At 39.4% G+C, this 21,811-nt stretch overlaps 2 protein-coding genes across 4 annotated transcripts in view; one reads left to right on the forward strand and one right to left on the reverse strand.

Moving 5' to 3' along the window:
- Positions 1–935: 935 nt before the first annotated feature.
- Positions 936–13,188, reverse strand: fbxo8 (F-box protein 8). Of its 2 annotated transcripts, XM_073477662.1 has the most exons (9): positions 13,100–13,171; positions 12,559–12,746; positions 11,704–11,806; positions 10,331–10,414; positions 8,671–8,815; positions 7,941–8,067; positions 7,519–7,637; positions 6,985–7,181; positions 936–3,486 (listed from the first exon to the last, which is right to left on the reverse strand). In XM_073477662.1, exons 3-9 carry the CDS (start codon positions 11,804–11,806, stop codon positions 3,299–3,301), a joined length of 963 nt encoding a protein of 320 aa, XP_073333763.1. In that variant the 5' UTR covers positions 12,559–12,746; positions 13,100–13,171; the 3' UTR covers positions 936–3,298. The 2 variants fall into 2 exon arrangements, with proteins under 2 accessions (XP_073333763.1, XP_073333754.1); XM_073477653.1 differs by lacking the exon at positions 12,559–12,746 and having other exon boundaries at positions 13,100–13,188.
- A 264-nt stretch (positions 13,189–13,452) lies between these two features.
- Positions 13,453–21,811, forward strand: part of cep44 (centrosomal protein 44) — a 30,191-nt gene continuing 21,832 nt past the window's right edge. For both annotated transcript variants that reach the window (XM_073477633.1, XM_073477640.1), the window contains exons 1-4: positions 13,453–13,758; positions 13,910–14,007; positions 18,891–19,038; positions 21,342–21,479. In XM_073477633.1, the coding sequence (XP_073333734.1) occupies positions 13,916–14,007; positions 18,891–19,038; positions 21,342–21,479 (378 nt within the window). In that variant the 5' untranslated portion in view covers positions 13,453–13,758; positions 13,910–13,915. The remainder of the gene's footprint in view (positions 13,759–13,909; positions 14,008–18,890; positions 19,039–21,341; positions 21,480–21,811) is intronic.

Raw genomic sequence — 21,811 nt, forward strand, 5'->3', positions numbered from 1 at the left:
TCATAATTGGTAATAAGAAATCAGCGTGCATCATCGGCACTAATGAATCTTCAATAGATTGAGCCATGGTCAGATTTATAGTCTCATGAAGAGGCTCTTTTAACTGGATTTACTTAGATAAAAAACTAAACTAAGCTAAACTTCCGTTTCTCCACATTGGCTTTTACACTCTTCTGTACTGCCACTGTAATGGCCATTGAGGCATGAGTTAGATGTGTGTATTAGCTAGTTGGATGCCACATCCTGTAGGGTTGCTACTTCTCCTTAAGTATAATAATAATAAACTTCCACTATTTCAAAAATCCATTAAAAACAGCACACATTCATGTATTAATAAATGTAATCTGTCATTTATAATTACTTATTATTTTGCCACAGTGCTCATTATAGTGTTCCATACGAATATAGGCCTGGATATATATCATATATCTATACTGCAAGGATTTTTGAAAACGTTTAATTATGAATTAAGAGGCTCTAGCTAAACCTGTCAGAATTAGAGATAAATACAAGTGCATTGTGCAAAAATATTAAATTATTGAAATATTATTCTTAAAGCAAAAGGACTTCATTAATCTCATATACTGCAGACATTCTCAGACTCCAGACATTGGTTCAGTCCTTCTATTAAAAATTCAAGAGCTAAATTACTAGATGGAAATCCTTATTATTGTTATGGTTATTATTTTCTTTTTTTACACAATCTCTCTCTACACTTCACTTCAGCCAGTTACTTGATAATAATAGCAGAATTAGAATCCATCACCAAACTATTATTTACCATTTTCTTCATAAAGCAGCATATGGTAGCTACTGCGCTCCCACTCCTGCACAAGCATGCCACCTCCAAAGCACTGTAATGAAACATATTCCTATTATCATGTATAAGAAACTTTCTATTGCATTCAGTCTCAGTCATAATCTGGACAAAGAAATATTACATGTTCATTTTACTTTGCTTTTACCTGTGTAGCCATATCATGAAACAATCAATTTGAATTTATGCAGTTTTAATCATTTTCATGTGCTGTATGTTAAATGATTTTAAATTTGTGGCCTTCAGCAGTCCTTTGAATTTTCACAAGTGTTCCAGATCATATGAGCCACATAAAGGTAGTTTGACTTTCTCAACATAGGAAAAAAACTTTTAACATGAGAACAATGCTATAATCTAAATCGATTTGGAGTTTAATATGAAACTGTAATAACTAAAATAAAATATACATACAACAAAATGTATGTCAAATGTATATCCTGTTTACTGTAACTTTTACTGAGTGATATTTTAGATTTTGGAATTGTTACTGGCATATTTGGGCACATTTTTGATGTTCTCTCAGTCTCACAGCTACCTCATTGTTTTTATGCAAGGCTTTGTCCCGTATCATCCTCACCTGACAGTGTAAATTCACCTGCTGTCAGCAATTATATTCTCTCATCTATGTCAGGTCCCCTTATCTGCCTCTCACATTAGTGTTGGACCACTCTGCTTCTAATGTTTTGTCAATTTCTGACAATAGGACTCAAAGTTCCGCTGTGTGAAATCCTTCTTCTGCTAACATTTTAGTGAAGAAACTGTCCACAAACAGAGCAGAACAGGCATTCTTTTTATATTTTAGGGATGTTAATGATTCTACTGATTAAGTCTCATAGGTACATACCTATTCATGAACATGACATTCATCAGGCTGAAACTAGCAATTTAAATTCTAAGAAGTTTGTGCTGTTAATACAGTTTGGTAAATCAGACTTGGAACTCTAATACAAGAAACCCTCACAGAAAAAAGTATAAAATTGAGAAGAAAAAAACCTTTAAAATATGAGCAGAAAACCAGGGGCCCAATGTATAATACCTCCTAAATTGGTATTTATAAAAGAAGAATGTGCAGTGACAATGTGCCTATCTTGCATCCTTCATAGCAGTGTATACAGTTTTCAAGAGATGGCTGCAAGATGACGAGGTGGACATGAGAGTAAAACATTGTTTCGATTGTTTGAAAGTTTCACTGATTGTTTTATTATCCTGCAGTCTATTCAGTAAAATATCACTGAATTGTATCATTCTGTTTACACTGGAGCCATTATGTCCAACTTAATTAACTTTCATTTGATCCTGGAATGTAAAGCACTTTGTGAATTCTATTTCAGAATGAGCTCTTATAGATTAACCATTGATCATCCTTCTGACATTTAATAATGATGGCTGAGATATAACCACAATGATAGCTTACAGGTGCAAGTGCAGAATTGGTTCGGGCACTATAAATAGCCACAGCTGTGCATAACGGCGTGTGGCGTGACAGCTGTTCTGACGGAGAACGTCGCTGATGAAACACCATTTGTTGAAATTCACTCTTTCTTCTTTCACATTTTTCTCAAAGGCCCACTAACAGCGGGCACAAGTATCCATAAACAATCAGATGTTTTAGGGGCATTTTACATCCATTTCTGTATAATTGTGAGAGTGGAAACAAAGCTTGAGCACCTGTACTTCTACATTTATAAAACAGTAGCAGGCGTACACACAGCTTTATAAATCTGACAAAAAACACGTGCAAGCTAATTTCTGTCTTTGCACGTACACGCAGTTTTAGTCGTGAATCTACACAGAGCTTTGTGCATTTGGCCCCAGGTCTAGTTGAATCACAACCCTTACACATTCTGCTTGTTACCACTGGACAGTGTATCAAGGTCAACTGATGTGCAGATTATCTCACACGTACCTTTTGTCATTAGTTACATTGATAAATGCGACTAGTGATGTCAGTGAGTGATATTGTGTTAGACTTGTATTAACATCCCGTGACACTTCCTAGAAGACCGGACCAGTGTTTGTCTTACATCTGAATGTGACACGGCTCCTGTCCAACAGGAAATCAGCATGACTGTCCTGGCATTTGTGACCGTTTGAGGACAGTGCTCCTCCTCCTCATCCCTCCAACAATCAGTAGTAGTCTGTCAGTGCAGTATCAGAGCTTGCCTTCATGGTTCCACATAAAACCTCAGTCTTTACAGTGACTTGGTTTAAAAGACAATATAGATTTTTCACACCTTTGATTAAGATCTAATAACATTGTCAATATTTGGTAGCGTAGTCTTTCTCACAGTGGTGCAGTGGTGAATTTGACTAGTTTTCTAATCTTTCTTGTAAAGACTTTTTTTGGGTGTATTTCTTTAAGGACATGAAAATCCATTTCCGCAATGTTCCATAATTTCCAGGCATTAATAGGAACCCAATCACCAATTTCTATTCTTCAGTCCAGTATGAAGATTTCTACTGGACAGCAGGCAGGTGGAGCTATGCAGCCACGTGACCAATCAGGTATATGTTGTCATAGAGGTGGCCTACGAAGTCATCCGAGACATTATGTGCTGCTCGGCGAGTGTTCCTGATAAACTCCCTCTTGGACATTTTGTTTTTGACATGGGGGCTGGACAGGTCAATGGAAAGCAGGATCAGACTGTAGCACAGCACATACACAGCATCTGCAGAGAGATAATAGTAAACCGTGATCAAACAGGGCTCTTTGTTTCTCACAGCTTTGTGGCACTGAAGACAACACAGAGAAATAAGCGCTGTACTGTACAAGTCTCAAGATCTAAATCAAATCTAAATATGATGAATAAGACACTGAGAGGCACAACATTACAATTACGACCATTTTGTTACAATGCAATGTTCTTGGTGACAAAATGGCATCCACATGAATACCAGGACCCAGGGATTCCCAGAGAACATTGCACTGAAACAAGATGATAAATATTATTCTAGTTAGTCCTTTGACTGTTGCGGCAGATGGGTGTATAAATGTATGTACTAATAAATACTAAACTGCTCACCACTTCTGTTCCCAATCTTTTCCAGAGGGATTAGAGGGGTAGAGTAGCAGTGAAATGAAAAGGCTGACTGCAGAAAGGCAGCCATCCATCAATCTCTAGCCTTGGGCTCGGAACCATTACACTAATCCTACTAATCATACAAGTAGGTCTGAGGAGTTAACAGTAACTGAGTCAGGAATGGGTTTCTGTATGGTGTGCTGACATTAACAAAGCCCTTAGCTGGTAAATGCACGGTCCATTAATAATACTGAAGCCAGGGATTACTTGAAAATAAAACCTTGACTGTTCCCCCTCATTTTGTGGTTGGGCCAGTGGGTCAGAGGTGCAGTTGATTCAATTCCACTTCTACTCACACTAGAGTTTTTGACCCTCTAGCTGCAGGGTTTAATGGTGATGTGTGGTTAGGGTCAGGATAGATTAGCCATTAATGGTCCAAAGAGGATGTTTCTGACGGTCATCACCATCAACTCCAAATTTTAATCTGCATACCAGAATGTTTGAAATCTAACTCCACTACCTCATAATTTACGGAACGTATTCATGGTCTAAGGAGAATAAAGCCTCTTTCATTTTGGGCAAAGCCCACAGGTTTCCTCTAGTGCCACCTTCTGGTCAAACTGCCACTGTACACTGTGATCATACAGTCCTGCTCACCATTATTAGCACCCATGAAGTTTAAGTACATAATGTGGAATATCTTCTGAAAAAAATGAATCAAGTGAAACATTTCTTTTCTATAGAGAACTTGTGTTTGATACAAAAGAGCAAATGATAAACAACAATTTAAAACAATAAACAATGGGAGGAAAAAATAGAAAACCTTAAAGCTTGCCGTGTCACTGGTATTGGCACCCTTTGCTGTAAATCAGTATGGAAACACATTGTGTTCACAAATGAGAAATCACCTATGATAAATTGTCTGTGCCCATGTGACATGAATTAGCCAATGAATGATGACTTCCCTGTTTTAAAAAGCCATCTGTTATCCCCTGTTCCTTTGTCACAATGGTGAAGACAAAGGAGCTGTCTGAGGACATCAGAAGTGCGATAATTGGCAAACACAAGACCTCCAAAGGGTATAAGGCCATCTCCAAAGACCTTGGTGTCCCTGTTTCAACAGTGCGTAATGTTATTAAGAAGTTTGCCAAGCATGGAACTGTCAAGAACCTCCCTGGGCGTGGGGGGAAGAGAAAAATTGATGAGAGAAGTCTTCGAAAGTTGGTGCGAATGGTGGAAAAAACACCACGTCAAACATCCAAAGACCTGAAGGCCAACCTGGAACAGTCTGGAGTCATGGTTTCAACAAGTACCATACGCCGCACACTAAACCAAACAGGGCTTCATGGGCGAAGGCCAAGGAAGACATCACTGCTGAGGAAAAGACATAAAAAGGAACAACTAATCTTTGCCAAAGAGTACCTGGACAAACCACAATCCTTCTGGGAAAATGTTCTGTGGACAGATGAAACAAAAATAGAGCTTTTTGGCAATGCACACCCACAGTTTTTTTATAGACTACACAATGAAGCCTACAAGGAAAAGAACACCCTACCAACAGTTAAGCATGGTGGAGGATCCATAATGCTGTGGGGCTGCTTTGCTGCATCTGGTACTGGAGGCCTTGACCGTATCACAGGAATCATGAAATCAGAGAATTATCAAGAGATTTTAGAGCGAAATGTCCTACCCAGTGTAAGAAAACTTGGTTTGAGTCGAAGATCATGGGTCCTCCAGCAAGACAAAGACCCAGAGCACACATCCAAAAGCACGCAGGAATGGTTGAAAAGGAAAAAATGGACTGTTTTAAAATGGCCAGCCATGAGTCCTGATCTCAATCCGATTGAAAATCTTTGGTATGAGCTGAAATCTGCCATTGGGGAAAAGAAACCTGCAAACGTTCAAGAGCTTGAACAATTTGCAAAGACAGAGTGGGAGAAAATACCAGCTGAGAAGTGCAAGAAGCTTATAGAAGCGTATAAGAAACGTTTGGAGGCTGTCATCACTGCCAAAGGGTGTGCAACCAGATATTAAAGAGGGGTGCCATTATTGCTGCACATGCTGTTTTTTCTGTTTCTTCTTTGAAATTACAATATGTAAGTTGAAAAAACAATTTTCTTTGTTAAATTACTTTGGACCTCCGATTAAAAGATCCTGATGATATAAATTTGGTACATTTCCATTTATTTCTGACGATACTGTAGAGGTTATGCAAAAAATGAAGGGGTGCCAATAATGGTGAGCAGGACTGTAATTTATGTCCACAGTTATGTACAATTGGGATGATTTTCTCCTATAATATTTATCCTACTCAAAATGAGTTCTTTCTTTCTGTCTTTAACGACCAAATTAAATGTATCCTTATCCTTAAAAACAAATGTTTTCCAAAATATGGTTGTCTGTTTCTTAATTTGCAAAGTATCATCTGGGACTTTCATAAAATATTAGATAACAGTACTGTCATGAAATTGTCTGTGTACATTTAGGCAGTGGTGGGAATGGTCAGGTTTTGCTGGGGGAACCATACTTCGCAGGGCCTAGGGGTTTATATCAACAGATACATTTTATTCATTACATGACAGCGATATGAAAATTTCTCACTTAAGTTACAGAAAATTACCAAAATTGCCAAGTTGTACTGATTATTTCTCCCAAATTAAATTAATGATATTTAATTCAATTAGGGAGGGATAAGTTAATGACATTTTCTGCTTTCAGTTTGATCATTTCCATTTATCCTTTGAAAATGTCCTTTTTAAATTTCCTTCTTCTTTTTAAGTTGAATTACAACCTAACTATTTCTCATAATGTAAAAAAATAATGTCACTGTATCTCTTCTCATTTTTAATTCTATTTGTACTTTCAATTTTAATTATGACCAAAAGTATGTACGATCAGAGAACGCTTAGAGCGCTCTGAAACTGTGAAATTCTGTATTATTAACCACAGCCCCATTCTGTGATTGAGAGAGTGTTGACTGTTGACAGGAAGAAACACTGAATGAAGGGGAGCTTTAGGTGCGACCTGATAGCTGGCTGTAGCATTCACTCCTCCAAAAGGATAGTGTTTTTAGGATACGGGCAGATGGCAGAAGTCGTAGTTGTCACAGTTGGTATTCAGTATATCTGTGTGTGTGACAGTACTAACCAGGACTGAGGCCCAGCTCTCGGACAAGATCAGGGTTACAGGTACAAAACCTGTGGCTGAACTTGGTGATGAGGGTTTCCAAATACTCTCCTCTCTCCTCTGGTGCGTGTATGTGTCTGAAGAAGTCTCGCAGAGCGTTAGGGAGGAACTGGTTACTGAAGTTATGGAGGGTCACCAACTCATCCAGGACATCCCGCCTGCACACACGTGTACAAATACAAATTAAATGGCATTATAGAAGCAAAGGTTTTTAATATGTACACAGATAATGAAAGTTGCTAAATTGTGTGATGTAGAATTGTAATATCAAAGAATAAAGGGCAAAAATAAATGTGTATTTAATCTCATCGTAGACGCACTAAATAAACACCACTCCACAGTGGTATAATTAAACCTCTTACAACCAGATTGGCATTGATCACTTTAGGTTAAGGGCAGACTTTCTTCAGACATACAGCTGTTGTCACAGAAGTATTGGGTATAAAAATGTCAATGTCATTGGTATTCTGTGTGTTTGTGCGTCTATATGTTAACCTCTCATCCAGGTAAATCCTCAGCATCTTCCAGTTGAGCCGTCTGGTGTAGAAGATGAATTTAGCCAGCTCAGTCGGATGATCCACTAGTATACCATTAGACATGAAATAACTGATACCCTAAACACACACAAACACCCACCCACCCACACACACACACACACACACACACACACACACACACACACACACAGATAAAATCATATCTCTTCTGAGGGTAGGTCTAACAGAGTCTTAATCCAGACACACAGACTCAAACTTTGATGTTGAAGTGATTGATTGATGAAACTCGAGTAGCTTTTGATCGTGACATCAAACACTGAATTTTGTAGTGATATCATTGTTGCAGACTCAACACTCACATATGCACACTGCAGAAGCTATGAGGTATGCATGTTTAGGACATGTTTAGGCATGTGTTACCTCCTGTGGGTTAGCATTGAATGTCAGGCTGCCTTCATCTAGTTTTAGGTATAGTCTTCTATATGAAAAACCAGCAGGTAGTCTTCTGTTGTAGATGGAGCAGTGTCCCCATGTGGATTTACACAGCCTAGTGGATTGAGACACATGGATTATAGAAGAGAATCAATTAATTAAGAACACAACAGAATTTTACTGTATACATGTAACAAAAAAAGGTGCGCCATAGAAATTTAATTTAATGTATTATACTGTTTTAATCCCACAAGGGGAAATTCTTTTTATCACTCACATTACACACGCATGTACACCCACAGTGTATAGAGGAGAACGAGTGAATGGGCAGCCATCTGCAACGGCGCCCAACGAGCAGTGTTAGGGGTCGGTGCCTTGCTCAAGGGCACCTCGGCAATGCCCAGGATGTGTGAACTAGTATTCTCCATTACAAGTCCACATCATACTTTTTTTTTTTTGGTCCGAGTGGGAGTTGAAACCGGCCACCCTACGGACTGAGCTATTGCCGCCCCAGAAAACAAAAGACAAAGACTGTAACAATTGTGTAGTCAGCTTTTGGTAAAATATGTCAATTATTATCAATCACTGAACTTTCTGTCTCCTTTAAGTCGAGCTGTCATAATTTATTTTGGATGTCAGTTTAGCAGATCACACAACACAGCGGCTGGTCACAAAGAAGCATTCATGAACTATATAAACTATAGGAGAAGCTCCTTACCCCTGCCATAGATATTCGTCATTTCCCAAATCCTGCCAAACACAGCCGGCCAGGCACAGATCAGTAGCATTCAGGTACGACAGTATGGTGATGCCTAATTCAGGTGGTAACATCTCCAAATCTATAAAACCATGTTGTTCTTTACCTACAGTTGCCAAGAAAAATGAAGAGACAGACAAAAAATAGAAAACAGGCTAAGTGACACCTGCCCCAAAAATATAAGCACAATTCAATTTCTTACAGTCAGGTTTTATGTTGTTTGCTTCGTTGTAACTGTGATGCCTTACAGCAGGATGGTCCTTCGATGTTCTCAATGTGATTTCATCCCATGGGCCAGGGGTATGAATGTGTTGTAATCTGTATACATGTTTACCCTATGATAGTCTAGTGATGAACAGTGCCACTCACCCAGTGTCCTCAGGTATATGCTCAAGTCCCTATTATTTGGTCATCTTTCAGGGTCTTCCTGATTGTGTAACATCCTGTCTGATAAGATGTCAAAAAATGCCACAAAAAACTGCTTCAAATTACTTGTTATCCCAGATGGGGACTGCTGGTTTTGGAAAAATATTACATAGCATAACAATCAACAAGATGTCAAAGTTTTTGTAATATTTAAATATATAGCTAGATACACTTGTATAATAATGCCTGTTGAAGAGATTTTAAGTTAGATCTCATTTTTAACACTTCATGTAGCTTTTTGTATTTCACCATTACATGTGGACAGTTATTGGGTATGACATTTTTTGATTATAATGTCTAATAATTCATACATAATTCAGTCATTTCTACTATGCTGACTTTAGGAGGAAGAGGGGCAACCAAAGATGACTAACCCTCCAAAGACTATATTCACAATACATAATAAGAGCACGCAGTGTAGTTACAGTGTCGATACAGAGTGAGGCTGGTTTCAGACCAAATCTGGTGGTACAGCGAAAACGCAGGTCTTCCCATTCATTTTTATGAGGGTAGTCTGTTTTGGCTTGCCGCAGGGGGTTCAGCAAAATAAAACTGAGTCAACTCTTGGGGAAACACAGCCTGACGTCAGGCCAATAACATGAGCTGCCGAACAGCAACATGAATGACTACATCCACAGTGGATTTTAACCTAATGTGTCTTGTGTATTCACTCAGTTTGGCTTTGTGCACCAGTTAAAACACATCCATGGATACCGACACTCACTGTAGGACCGGCATGTTTAATCTACTGTGGCAGAGGCATGACCGCAGATCAGAGGCAGAGCAGAACGGGTCAGTAGCAGGGCATGTTATCTAGCATGGCTGAAGGTGACAGAGGGCCACAACAGACATTTCTCTGTGTAGCGTGATGTTCCACTAGTGGTCACTCTGTTCGGTCTTGTGCCCCAGTTTAAAACACACAGTAATGATCTGCCTCATCCTGGTGTTTTACTGATATTTTAAATGCATTGATGAGGACAAACAATCACTAGTAAGACCAGCATGCTGGTAGCATGACAACATAGCAGCTTCGCCTTTCAGCAAACTGATCAGCACGTCACACACACACGGACCATGGAGTAACAATCCCACATCGCCGCACAAGCCTGCAGCGTTTCACTGCAACACCAGATTTGGTCTGAATGTACCCTTAATAGTACTATTTATGTGCTTCACCTGTGCTGTGTGTTCATACCTCCCATGCGGGTTCTCAGCAGATGGTAGATATCAGGGCCATAACAGTGCTGAGGGGCTCTTCTCTGGAGACCTCCATCTCTCCCTGCAAAAGAAAAGCAAAAAAATCCAATCATTTTTATCTTTTTAAAAATTAATTCAAACATTCTTAACTTGCTTACTTCCACTTAGCTTTATGTTGTAGTTGGAAACTATCCCAGCATGCAATGTGTGGCCAAAGACTGAGCAGGCACACTCCATTATTGTCATCATTTAACTTGATAAATAAATAAATACATTAGAAAGACTTATTTATTACAAAATCATTATTATTTATAATTATTTGTTCTTTTGCTAAATTGTAAAAACCTGAAAACTGGCTAATTCACCATACTGTAAGGTGCTCATGAAATTTAGATATATAAAATGAATTATTAAGTTAGTCAAAAACTATAAAGGATTATCCTCCGACTTAGGACAGAACTCCAAACACATGTCCACATGTCCTAGGAGCATAACAACAGCATGGCAAACTGATTTGAGCAGAAAATGCAGAAGCCACAATGATAGCCTCGTTAGATCAAATTAATAGAGGACAAAAGGACTAGATTGGAAAACTGAGGCTGATGGAAACTGAGCAAGAAAATGGATGTAACAACTACTGATGGAAACTCCTTGTAAGGCCACTTCTTATTTGAATAATAAAGTGCTAAACATCCAGTGTGTTGTCATCTATGATATTAATCTGATCAATCTCACTGTGGCAGTAAACTGTGGGTCTAACCTGTACTATGTTACTTGAAATGTTGTCCATGTTTTCAGTGCATTGTGTTACTTTTCTCTGCACAGCAATGATTTTACCATGGGTGGAAACAGCATAGTTTTAGTTGTATCTTTTTCATTTTTTGTCCAAAAACATCACTCACACTGCAAACAAGGTAATGCTGTTTGAACAAAAGACTTTAACAGAGTTGGTTGTTTATACTGTCTTTGATCTCTGACATTTATCAGTCTGAAGAAAATTTGTAGTCTTCCGCGGCTGGTGGAATCTATCAAGCATCATACTGAGATTAGGTGCTGTATTGTAGGCAACTTGTTTCAGTTTCTTGAAGACGTAAAAAGTGTAGTCGAACTACTAAATCCATAGCCTTCATTTTATTCACATCGAATGTGCACAATGCTACCTCAAACATAAACAGGAACATTTGAAATGAAGCTGATGAGTTTCATAACATCACATTTATTCAGGTGTACTCTTTTTTGTTGGTGTTTGCTGTGCTGATAATGAACGGAAAGTGTCTTTACTGTTGCACTGATGTCCACCCTTTCTTGTAGCAGCAGTCCCTCCTAAACTACAAAATCCTGAGCCAAAAGTGATTTTAATGCTTGGATTACCCTGCTCTCGTCCTCCTCCTCCTTGGTCAGCCAGTCGGTCTGCAAGCTCTTCCTGAAGCTGCTGCTGTTGTCTGGGAGGCAGCCTCCACAGTCCCTGACCCATCTATATGGCATCACAGTATCACAAAAGAAGAAAGTCACTTAGATGATGATATATGTTTTTTTTTTCTCATGCATACCCCAAAGTAAAAGTGCTCGATGCTCAGAATCAGAATCAGCTCTTTTGGTCGACACAGGGATGTGAAAAATAGGTGACCAACATCAGAAATAAAATGTCTATATAAAAGTCAAGTGATTCTGTATATTGACACCAACCCTTCCATTGAATACAATATAGCTACTATTCGCAGAGATTAAAAAGGCAGATTATAATTGTATCAACTGTAGTTACTAATGGCAGCTACAGTTTTCTTGCTATTTTTGCATTCAATTCTAGTAGAAATAACTAGAAAGAAATAACTGCTTTTGACATTTGATATGTGATAAACATCATTTAATAGATTAAGTATGATTAAGCTATTTATTGTGTACAGACATGCTGTTAACATGTGCAGACAGCATCTTGGCTTGAAGTGTTTGATTGTACGCTGCTTTGGTGTTTTTAGGGGCTAAAATTATTTAACATTATGTTTGTGAAATTCACTTTTAAATATACTGATCTGTGAGTTGTCATTCGGTTACTGAGTGTTTGGGGTGCCAATTTTTTTTCTTGTCTGCACAAGGATGAAGTCCATCTTGTAAACAGATGACCAGTGGCAGTCACACAAGTTTATGATCACATTATTATAACATCATGTTTTCACCGTTTAAACAAGATTGCACAGTGCTTACAGTTATATAGCAGAAAGCACTTACGTGTAACTGAAAAACCTGTTGACTTAGGAGTTTATATCAACCACTGACATACAGAGTGTATGTACCCCGCACAGTAGACGACCTATGTGCCAATACACAGCAGCGGTACACAGCAGCGGTACCAGCAGCAGTACCAGCAGCAGGACGCTGCCCAGCCGTCCTCTGCCTCTCAGTCTGTCTAACGTCAGCTGTGTTGCATAAACAAATCCATTACACTGTTGTAAACAACAACGTTGAACGTCGAGCGAGCAAGGTACTTTGACCTGTAGTCCCACCTTCTCTTAAATACCATTGGCCGTAATTATCACAACAGCATTCACACTACAATGTCATTGGCTGAGTTAGCAATCACGCACAATCTTTGTTTTGTTTTTTTTTACTAATCCCAGAGTTAGCTTACCGAGCTAGTTTAACTTGACGAAGACAGCGTTTAACCAAACTGGTGGATTTTGCTGCCATATTAAAGGACATTTATAGTGTTTCTTTTACAAACAGTGTGCAGTATTTCAGTACAACAGCACCGTAATCGCTCCTAACCTACCTGAGTTTAGATATTCCTCTGATAACCGATTTGCGCACAAGGACAGCTGGGAATGCGGTGTCCGGCTATTAGACTTATCCAGCTGTCATTTCATTTTGCAAAGTACAAATTAAAATAGAGCAGTTGCTCTTTGTATCGAGGTGAACCTTTCACATAACGTTATATCGTGTGTTTTCACTGTCTTCCTTCTCCTGTCACCTCTGTCCCTCCCACTTCTCTCCTTCGCCTGTCATTAGAAACAGATGAAGTGGAAGAAAACTTGGACTTTTACAATAATGTGTCAAACGCATTAATTTCCCATGGAAACAGACGCTGCATACGACAAACTGACAGAACTAGACAACGAAAGAAAGTTCGATGTATACGCGGAAAAAAGAGTGCGCTGCGTACAGGCTACGTCACCGACGTCAACTCGTTACATTACGTGGAAAAACATGCGTGCGTCACTGTGGTGTAGTAGCCAATCCCGCTCCGCGCTGTTGATCACCCGGCAGAAACAAACAAGCTCCAGCTCGTCAGCTAGCTTTAACTAGAAATAAATCTTATTGCACTTTCTGGAACAGGGACAAAGTGACTGTAGAGTAATAAATTAAAGACGATTAATCTAATTGAATCTCAACTTTCGAGTCTACTGCGTCATTTGTGTTGCCAAAGCACAGGTTTGTAACATTAGTATAGCTAGCTGGCAGAGACTTCGGTTAAAAGATACCGCTAGCTAATATTTTGCTAACGTTACATTAGCTACTCGTTAACGTAAATTAATGAAAATAGCCACTCCCCTCTCTCTCTCTTTTTTTTTTTTTTTTACAGAAAAATATGCTGTCTACTGGAGATGTCCAAGGTTGTCTTCGTCGACTGGAAACTCTCCTTCGGGTGATCAAGTACCCAGGATATGTCGACTACAGTGGGTAGGCCATTAAACTGCCAGTAACGCCAACAGTCTTAACACACACAAAAAGGAGTATTATGGATGGTCTGTACGCTGTGAACACACCCCAAAGTCACATCACTCAGTAGCAGGCCCTATACTCCAAATGTCAAGATTTGTAATGTAACGTTGCGTTCTTCCCATCTTCTTGAATAATGTTAAATTGATTAGCAGGTTTGGTTCAGTCGCTGAAGTTCTTGTTGGCTTGTTTTGCCTGCAAAGGTTCAAGGTTTATGGTTTCAAATGTGTGTAGGCAATGTTGAGAGTGTTTGATAATAAGCAATGGGACGCCGTGGTTAAAACTAAGTGGCAGCTCAACTGTAGTCAAACAGCTCAACACTGGCTAACGGTGCCTTTTTACTTTGCTAGCATCGGCTCTTCAAATGCAATGCTTCACCGCTTAACTTTTTTAGCGGTGTCTCGTTAAAGACTTATCATTACTGCTCAGACTGACTTCCAGCATCCCTGGTTATTGGTGTTCATGTTATACAGTTACTGATGTCCAGGCAGCAATGGATAATATAATTCACAAGAGAAAAAGGGGTTTTGTTTAAAAATTATTAATATTAATAATGGTAAAATGGGGGCGGCTGTAGCTCAACTAGCTACGAGAGGTAGAGCGGGTAGAGCAGTGATTGGATGGTCGCTGGTTTGATTCCCTGGATCCCCCGGCTGCACGCTGAAGCATCCTTGAGCAAGGTACCGAATGTCCTGATGAGCAGGTCGGCACCTGGCATGGCAGCCTCTGCCATCAGTTTGTGGATTGTGAATGTGTACTTAGAGCGGTCAGTAGACTGGAAAAAGCGCTGATCTTATTTTTTTAAGTGCAAACCATAATCAAAGTAGTCCTATCTCAATACTTGAAGTGCAAATAGAGACTGACCAAATCTCTAGTCAAGCATGATAGAGAGCTGAGAGCTGGCTACGACTGCACTGCCCAGCCTAAGATATTCTAGGCTGTTATGCACATGGTCAGTCACAATAGCGATGCTATGGTTTGGCCTTTTAAACTTCCAGTCAGTGACAGCGGCTTGTAAAAACTTCAGCTGTGTTTGCCCCTGTGTGGGAATTGAAAAGTGGGCGAGACTGCATTACAACATTACCATTCCCCAGGCATTTGTCAACCTTGTTTGGCCTTTCAGTGTTTTCTTTGATTTTAGTAGAACGCTGTGGTGGTTCTGTAGGTGTTATGCATAGTGCTCGTGTTAGCCGCAGTGTACGGCACTATTTCTTACAGTGCTTACATATTGTTCGTGTCTTGTGTGTCACTCTCACCGTTTATTGTTTCCCACGGGTACCCAAAATGCTGCCATACAAATGATTTACAAATGGCAGGGGCATCTTCTATGTGAATTTTGAGTCCAATGCAAAGACATTATATTACATGCTGGCTTCTGCTCTGCCTCTGTTATGTACTGATATCGTGAGGCAGCTTTTCACCTCGATGAGAAATATCGTTGCACGAGATCTCGTCACACATACATACATATGTATATTAGGGCTGTCAATCGATTAAAGTATTAGTATGAAAGTATTGTGATTAATCGCAATATTGTCCATAGTTTACTCGTGATTAAACGCAAATTACTCACACACACATTGTTCTAAACGTACCCTAAAAGGATATTTTTCAGGTTTTTAATACTTTTATCAAAACTGGAGTGAACAAATATGCTTCTTTATGCAAATGTATGTTTATTATTATTATTGCAATAATCCAAAACACTGACAAATACTGTCCAGAATATTCTCCAGAATAACCAAGGTATTGCATGCTAAAAAAATATGCTGAAAGCATAACACGGCAAACTCAAGCCCAACAAATAACAACAGATGGGCATACTGACCTGAATGTAACATTCCTTTTTTTTTTTGTGATCAAATTTTTATTTTTATTTTCATTTTCATTAAGTTCAACAGAAATATTTCAGGGGATACAATATTATTAGAATGAATTCACAGAGAAAGACAGTTAGCCCAGGACAAAAGAACGTGTCATGGGTAGTATTGATGATAATAACAACAATAATACAAAATAATAATAATAATAAACAAATAAATAAATAAAATAATAATAATAACAATAACAATAATAATAATAAATAAAATGTAAAAGTAAAAATAAAAATAAAAATAAAATTACATACATAAGCTATAAAAAATACACACAAACCCACACAGACTCACAAACATATAGACAAGACAGAGGGGACTTGACATCTAGAGGCACTAAGGTGAGAGAGCCAGTGGCAGAATCAACTTACAGCGTGTTTTTCAAAGAGTCAGCGGTGTCACGCCAGGTGTTAAGGGTGTTTCATTAGCACCATTAATCCGAGCTGTTGAAAGCTCCATGTATATGACGTCCAAAAGGGAGAGAATCCAAGATTGAATAGTTAGAGAATGAGGTGGCTTCCATCGAGTTGCAATCATTTTCTTGGCTGCTGTCAGTCCAGCAAAGATGACTCGCTTTTTGAGTTTAGAAATATTGAGGATTGACAGATCATTTAAAATCAACACACATGTAGTCACAGGCACCGAATCATGTATCAAATCAGACAGTTTGGATGCAACATTGCCCCAGAATTGTCTGACAGGAGGACAGTCCCAGAACATGTGAATAAACGTGCCCCGAGCTTTCAATGAACACAGATTACAACACGGCTCATTAACAATTTTCATGTGATGGAGTTTAACAGGGGTGAGGTGTAAGAAATTGAAGTGAATTTGTTGATGGTCTGGATTACGAGATGCTTCATGAATGCTGGACCACACCGCATCCCAATCAAAATCCTGAGCTAGGTCTGAGCAATCTCTCCTCCAGACCCTCTCCACAGGGAGTGAGACAAGGTCTGTTACCTGCAGAAAATGGTACAATTTGGATACCATACCCTTAGCTCTGTTTTGTTTAGTAAAAAGATCTCGGAGTGGGTGGGTAGGTAGAGAACATTGCCAGGGTACGCCATGTGCTCTAAGCGCTGACCTTAGCTGTAAATAAAAGAAAAAAGTGGAACCTGGCAGATCGAATGCATCCTTAATATCAGCAAAAGAGAGTAATCCAAAATCATTATAGATGTCTTTTAAATAGTGAACACCCCTCTGTTCCCACTGGGAAGCCGAGCTAGGTCTTCCACCAATCAGAAGTGCCTTATTGTTGAATATTGGAGAAAAGGTGTGCCACTTGCAGGAAAGATGACAGTGTGTTTCAGCTAATCTCCATACCAGCACAAGATGGGAGATAATGGGGCCAAGGCATAGTTGACACTGTTTTTTAGAAATGTTGCTAAAGAGAATATCTTGAAGTGTCCAAGGCTGAACTATATTGCTCTCTAGCATGCGCCAAGAGACAGAGGAATGAGAATCAAACCAGGAGAGCAGGGGCCTGAGCACGAACGACCAAGCATAAAGTTCAAAATTAGGAACTGCCAGGCCACCATCCTCCCTCCTTCTCTGAAGAACAGACAATTTCAGACGTGGCCGCTTCCAGTTCCAAATGAATTTGGAGGTTGCAGATTGGAGCTTGCTCCAGTAATCAGATGGCGGGGGAAGAGGAAACATGGAGCTTACAAAATTGATCCGGGGCAGAATATTCATTTTTATAATAGAGATACGGGCTCGAAAAGACATAGGGAGACCAATCCACCAGTCCATGTCCCTCAAGATCTTATTCAGGACAAATGAATAGTTATGCTTAACAATCTGATTTAAAGAAGAAAATATTTCAATTCCTAAATACTTAAAGTGTTGTACTATGGGAATTTTGGCTGGAAGGATAGATTTTTTAGCAGTGTCATTCAGATGTAAGAGAGCAGATTTGGACCAGTTAATTTTAAAACCTGACATATTACCAAACTCCTCACAGATGGTCAAAAGGTGCGGTGCCGACTGAGCAGGATTTTCCAAGAAAACTAAAACATCGTCCGCATATAGCGACAGCTGGTGCTGGGTGTTATAAATAGAGATGGGGGAGACCAAGTCGGACTGGCGAATTGTTTGAGCTAGTGGCTCCAAGGAGAGCACAAATAGTGCAGGGCTTAGCGGACAGCCCTGGTGTGAGGACCTGGAAACTGAGAAGAGGGAGGAGTATGTTTGACCAGTTAGTACCTGTGCTGAGGGGTTTGAGTATAGTGTCTTAATCATACCAATAAAAGTGTTACTAAAGCCCATTGCCTTCAAAACAGACCATAAATACGACCATTCTAATCGGTCAAAGGCTTTCATAGCATCAAGTGAAAGTACAGACATGGGTGTTTTGTTATCTGTTGCAGCGTCAATGACGTGAAGTAGACGTCTAACATTATCTGCTGCAAGCCGGGACTTTAACAATGTAACATTCCTTAGTAATACTAACACAATGTAGTGTCCAACTTTACACTTGTAAAAGTTAACTGAACAATGTTAATCGGCCTGCAAGCTGTAGCCACCCATTTAGCATTTAGGCATCTCCATTGCAAACTATCCAGCCTGGTCTGCCTTTGCCGAGGGGGAGGAGGGCTCTGTGCATCAGCTGTGTGCTTGGCCAGCAAGTGGTATTTGAGACTGGAAGCACTCCAACTGAGTTCACATCGACAATAAATGCAAATAACTTTGTTCTTGTCGAGAGAACCATCTGGCAGGGCTTTGAGCTGAACTTGACATTCAAGACCCTTATTAGTTTTCAATTCAAGGCATTATATACTGTCTGATAACTCTTTTATTTTCATTCTTCATGTGCCCATTTGTCAATTTTTCACCAATAGGAATTATTTGTTACATTCAATGACACTCATGTCTTTTATTTTTGAGATAAACTAAACAAAACTAATATCTCCTTTTCTCACTTGTAGTTTTCTCACTCTTGCGCCATATTCTTTGTTTTTTCACCAGCCTTTCCAAAGGAGATCCCTCAGCTTTTCTACCAATAATGAGTTTCACCCTCATCTCCTTCTCTCCACCTTTGGCTGAGCAACTTACTGTAACTGGACTTGAGCTAACCTGCAAAACTGACCTCAGATTCATTGACACTCTTTATAAGGTAAGTCATACATTCTAAGCACTGGTTTCACAGGTGAGAAAAGGCTGTCACATGTAGGGCTATCGCAGTGAAGGAATTCTCCTTGCAATAATTTGGTGCAGCTCAATAGCGCGTTATGCTATATTATGGCCATTTTATTTATTTATTTTTTTTCACTTTTGCCGAGAACTGTTTCTCTGGAACAGCTGACGCACTGGCACCACTCCCTCCATCCTCCACCCCTAATAACTCTTCAGTCTCTGTGTCATTGTCAACATGATTCCCGCCATAGCTAGGGTCGACAAAGCAGACCTTTGCCAAACGTTTTTGGAGGGCAGCTGGTTTGTAGCTTCCTCGAGAACACTGCACATCTTTCGCTTGATGTCTGAAATCAGTGTGGTGTCCTTGTCTGATGGTTTCAAAACATCCTCAGTCAGGAGTTCCAGTATAGGTTTTACTGATGATCTCTACACTCAGCTGTAGGTATTAATGCCGTGTTCACAGACTCAGGGACAGCGATGTCCTGCCAGCCTGGAATTAGATGCTGATGCCACCGGTCATCCAGAACTCTTTTGCTCCAAGACTCTGTCCACCATTTTCTGTTGGTGCCTCATCTGGTAGCACAGTCCTGCACAGAATATTGGCTGTTGAAATATTGGGGCTGAAACAATTCCTTGAGTAATTCCAGTAACTCCATGACTAAAAAGCGTCGACACAAATTATTTGCCTTGAGGCTTCGTTCAATCATGGTTAACTATACAGCACACTGTTTTTCGCACAGATGAATATTTCTGATGCACAGCTTGCTTGCGGTATTAAATAGGCCGCGGGGGCCAAATGTTGAAATGCCATTGTATTGATCAGCTCCAACATTAATAGTTCATTTATCTATACTTTTAACATTTTGGTGTAATTTGTTACCACGTTGTTGTGTCTCTCCTCTGCTGAGCTCCTCCACACAAACATACACGGAGCAAAGTCAGCAGAGCAGAGAGGCGAGAGACAGTGAAGTGAACCAGGTGATGATTACCTGCAGTTTGCTCGAGTTGACGGCAACAACACTCGTTAGTGTAAGTGCAATAAAAACTTCACATGTAAAAAGCCAATACTTTATCAACACACCTGTTCAACAAGCATAAACATGTAAACATGTAGAAAGGGATATTTTAATATACTTTGTCTGCAGTCTCTTATCCACTGCTACTATTTTACACAAGCACAGCATGCTAGCTCGGCTAATAGTGAAATGTTACAAACGGCGTAGCGGTACGCTGAAACGAAAGCAGTTTGTATGTAATTACTGTTTAGCTTAGCTTGTCCCATACCAGTATTTTAAAATTTGGCAAACTCTTGTGAACTTAGCTGCTGGCTAGGACAGACTGACCACTCCTCCCTCCACCAGCAGTACCTGTAGGCAATCAGCAGAGGAAGGGGGACTGATACTGACTGATACCTGTGTTCTTCATTCTTTCTAAACTTCATTTAGTATTTTGATGTCAGGTATACATTAGGTCTGTTTCCATGGAGATATATATGGAGATCCATATTATAGAGTTTATAGTGATTTATTAACTGTTTGAGTCCACACTGCAAAAACAAATATTATTTCAATTAAAGCAATAAAAATGTTGATTTTTCTGAAACAGAAACCAATTAGTTGTTTGTTTAAGAAGTTTGTCTTATTTTCTCTTTTGTATATTACTATTGCTCTTAAATGAAGCAAAAGTAATTTAATAAAAAAAATTGCAGAGTGCGCAATATTTCATATCAATTTTGTATGAAATAATCTAGGCTACATTTTTAGTATTTGTTTCAGTTTATTTTTACTTGACAACAAAAACAAATTTTTAAACATCTCGGCAAGCCCTTTTACCTTGATAGCTGGAGGGTAGTTTGCAATTTTCTATAAAGACTTTTTGGTGCGGATTTTACATATTGCCTTACCTAAATTAGCTCGCTCCCCTTTTTCATTTGGCTGAATGCCTTAGTATTCCTGGAGGGGCGAAGTGACATTCGGTTTGGCCACCAGTGCAGTTGCCTTTGTCTGAACATGAGGTGTGGAGGTGATGGTTGCACAACATCCACAGCGATTGGCTTGTTAATTTTGCAGTATTTAATTTTTGCGGTTACTGCAAGAGCCCTAGACACAGGGCTACAAAATGCTGTCAAGTTTCTTAATCCCCATTCATCCCCTCTCTCTATGGAGCACAATTCATGCTAACATACTTGTGTACAGTGGATTTTTACTATAAGCTTAAAATTAATATAATAGCCTGTAGTGGTCTGTTCCACTGTGTGTATTTGTGTATGTTTTGTATGTGTAGGTACTACGGGATATTTTCCACTATAAACCCATATTGACCAAGCAGCAGTTCCTCCAGTGGGGTTTCTCTCAAAGGAAAATCTCTGTCATCTGTGATGTCATAAACTTGGTCCTGCAGAAACACAATCAGCTGATGAAGGTACAGAGCCTTTTAATTGTTTATTTTTATGTGTCACTGTTGTGTCTTGAGGACTGCACTGTGTGCAGGATGCATAAAGGCAGCAAAACATTTCTTGTTTTCAATACTGAACAATCTAAGATTTTGTATCATATCATTGTATCATAAACACATTAAACCACTCATTTTGCCAATTCTGTTTGGTGACACCAAACAAATGTTACAAATCATCTGATTTTAAAAAAAAAGTAAGTAGCAGTAACATCACTGAATGTGCAAATCTGCAGTGAGCATCATTTTAAAATCTACCCAACAAGCTAATCAGTATACAGGGGTTCAGTAGACTGTTGTCC

This window comes from Pagrus major, chromosome 1 (genome assembly GCF_040436345.1).
Source record: "Pagrus major chromosome 1, Pma_NU_1.0".
NCBI classification, from domain to species: Eukaryota; Metazoa; Chordata; class Actinopteri; order Spariformes; family Sparidae; genus Pagrus; species Pagrus major.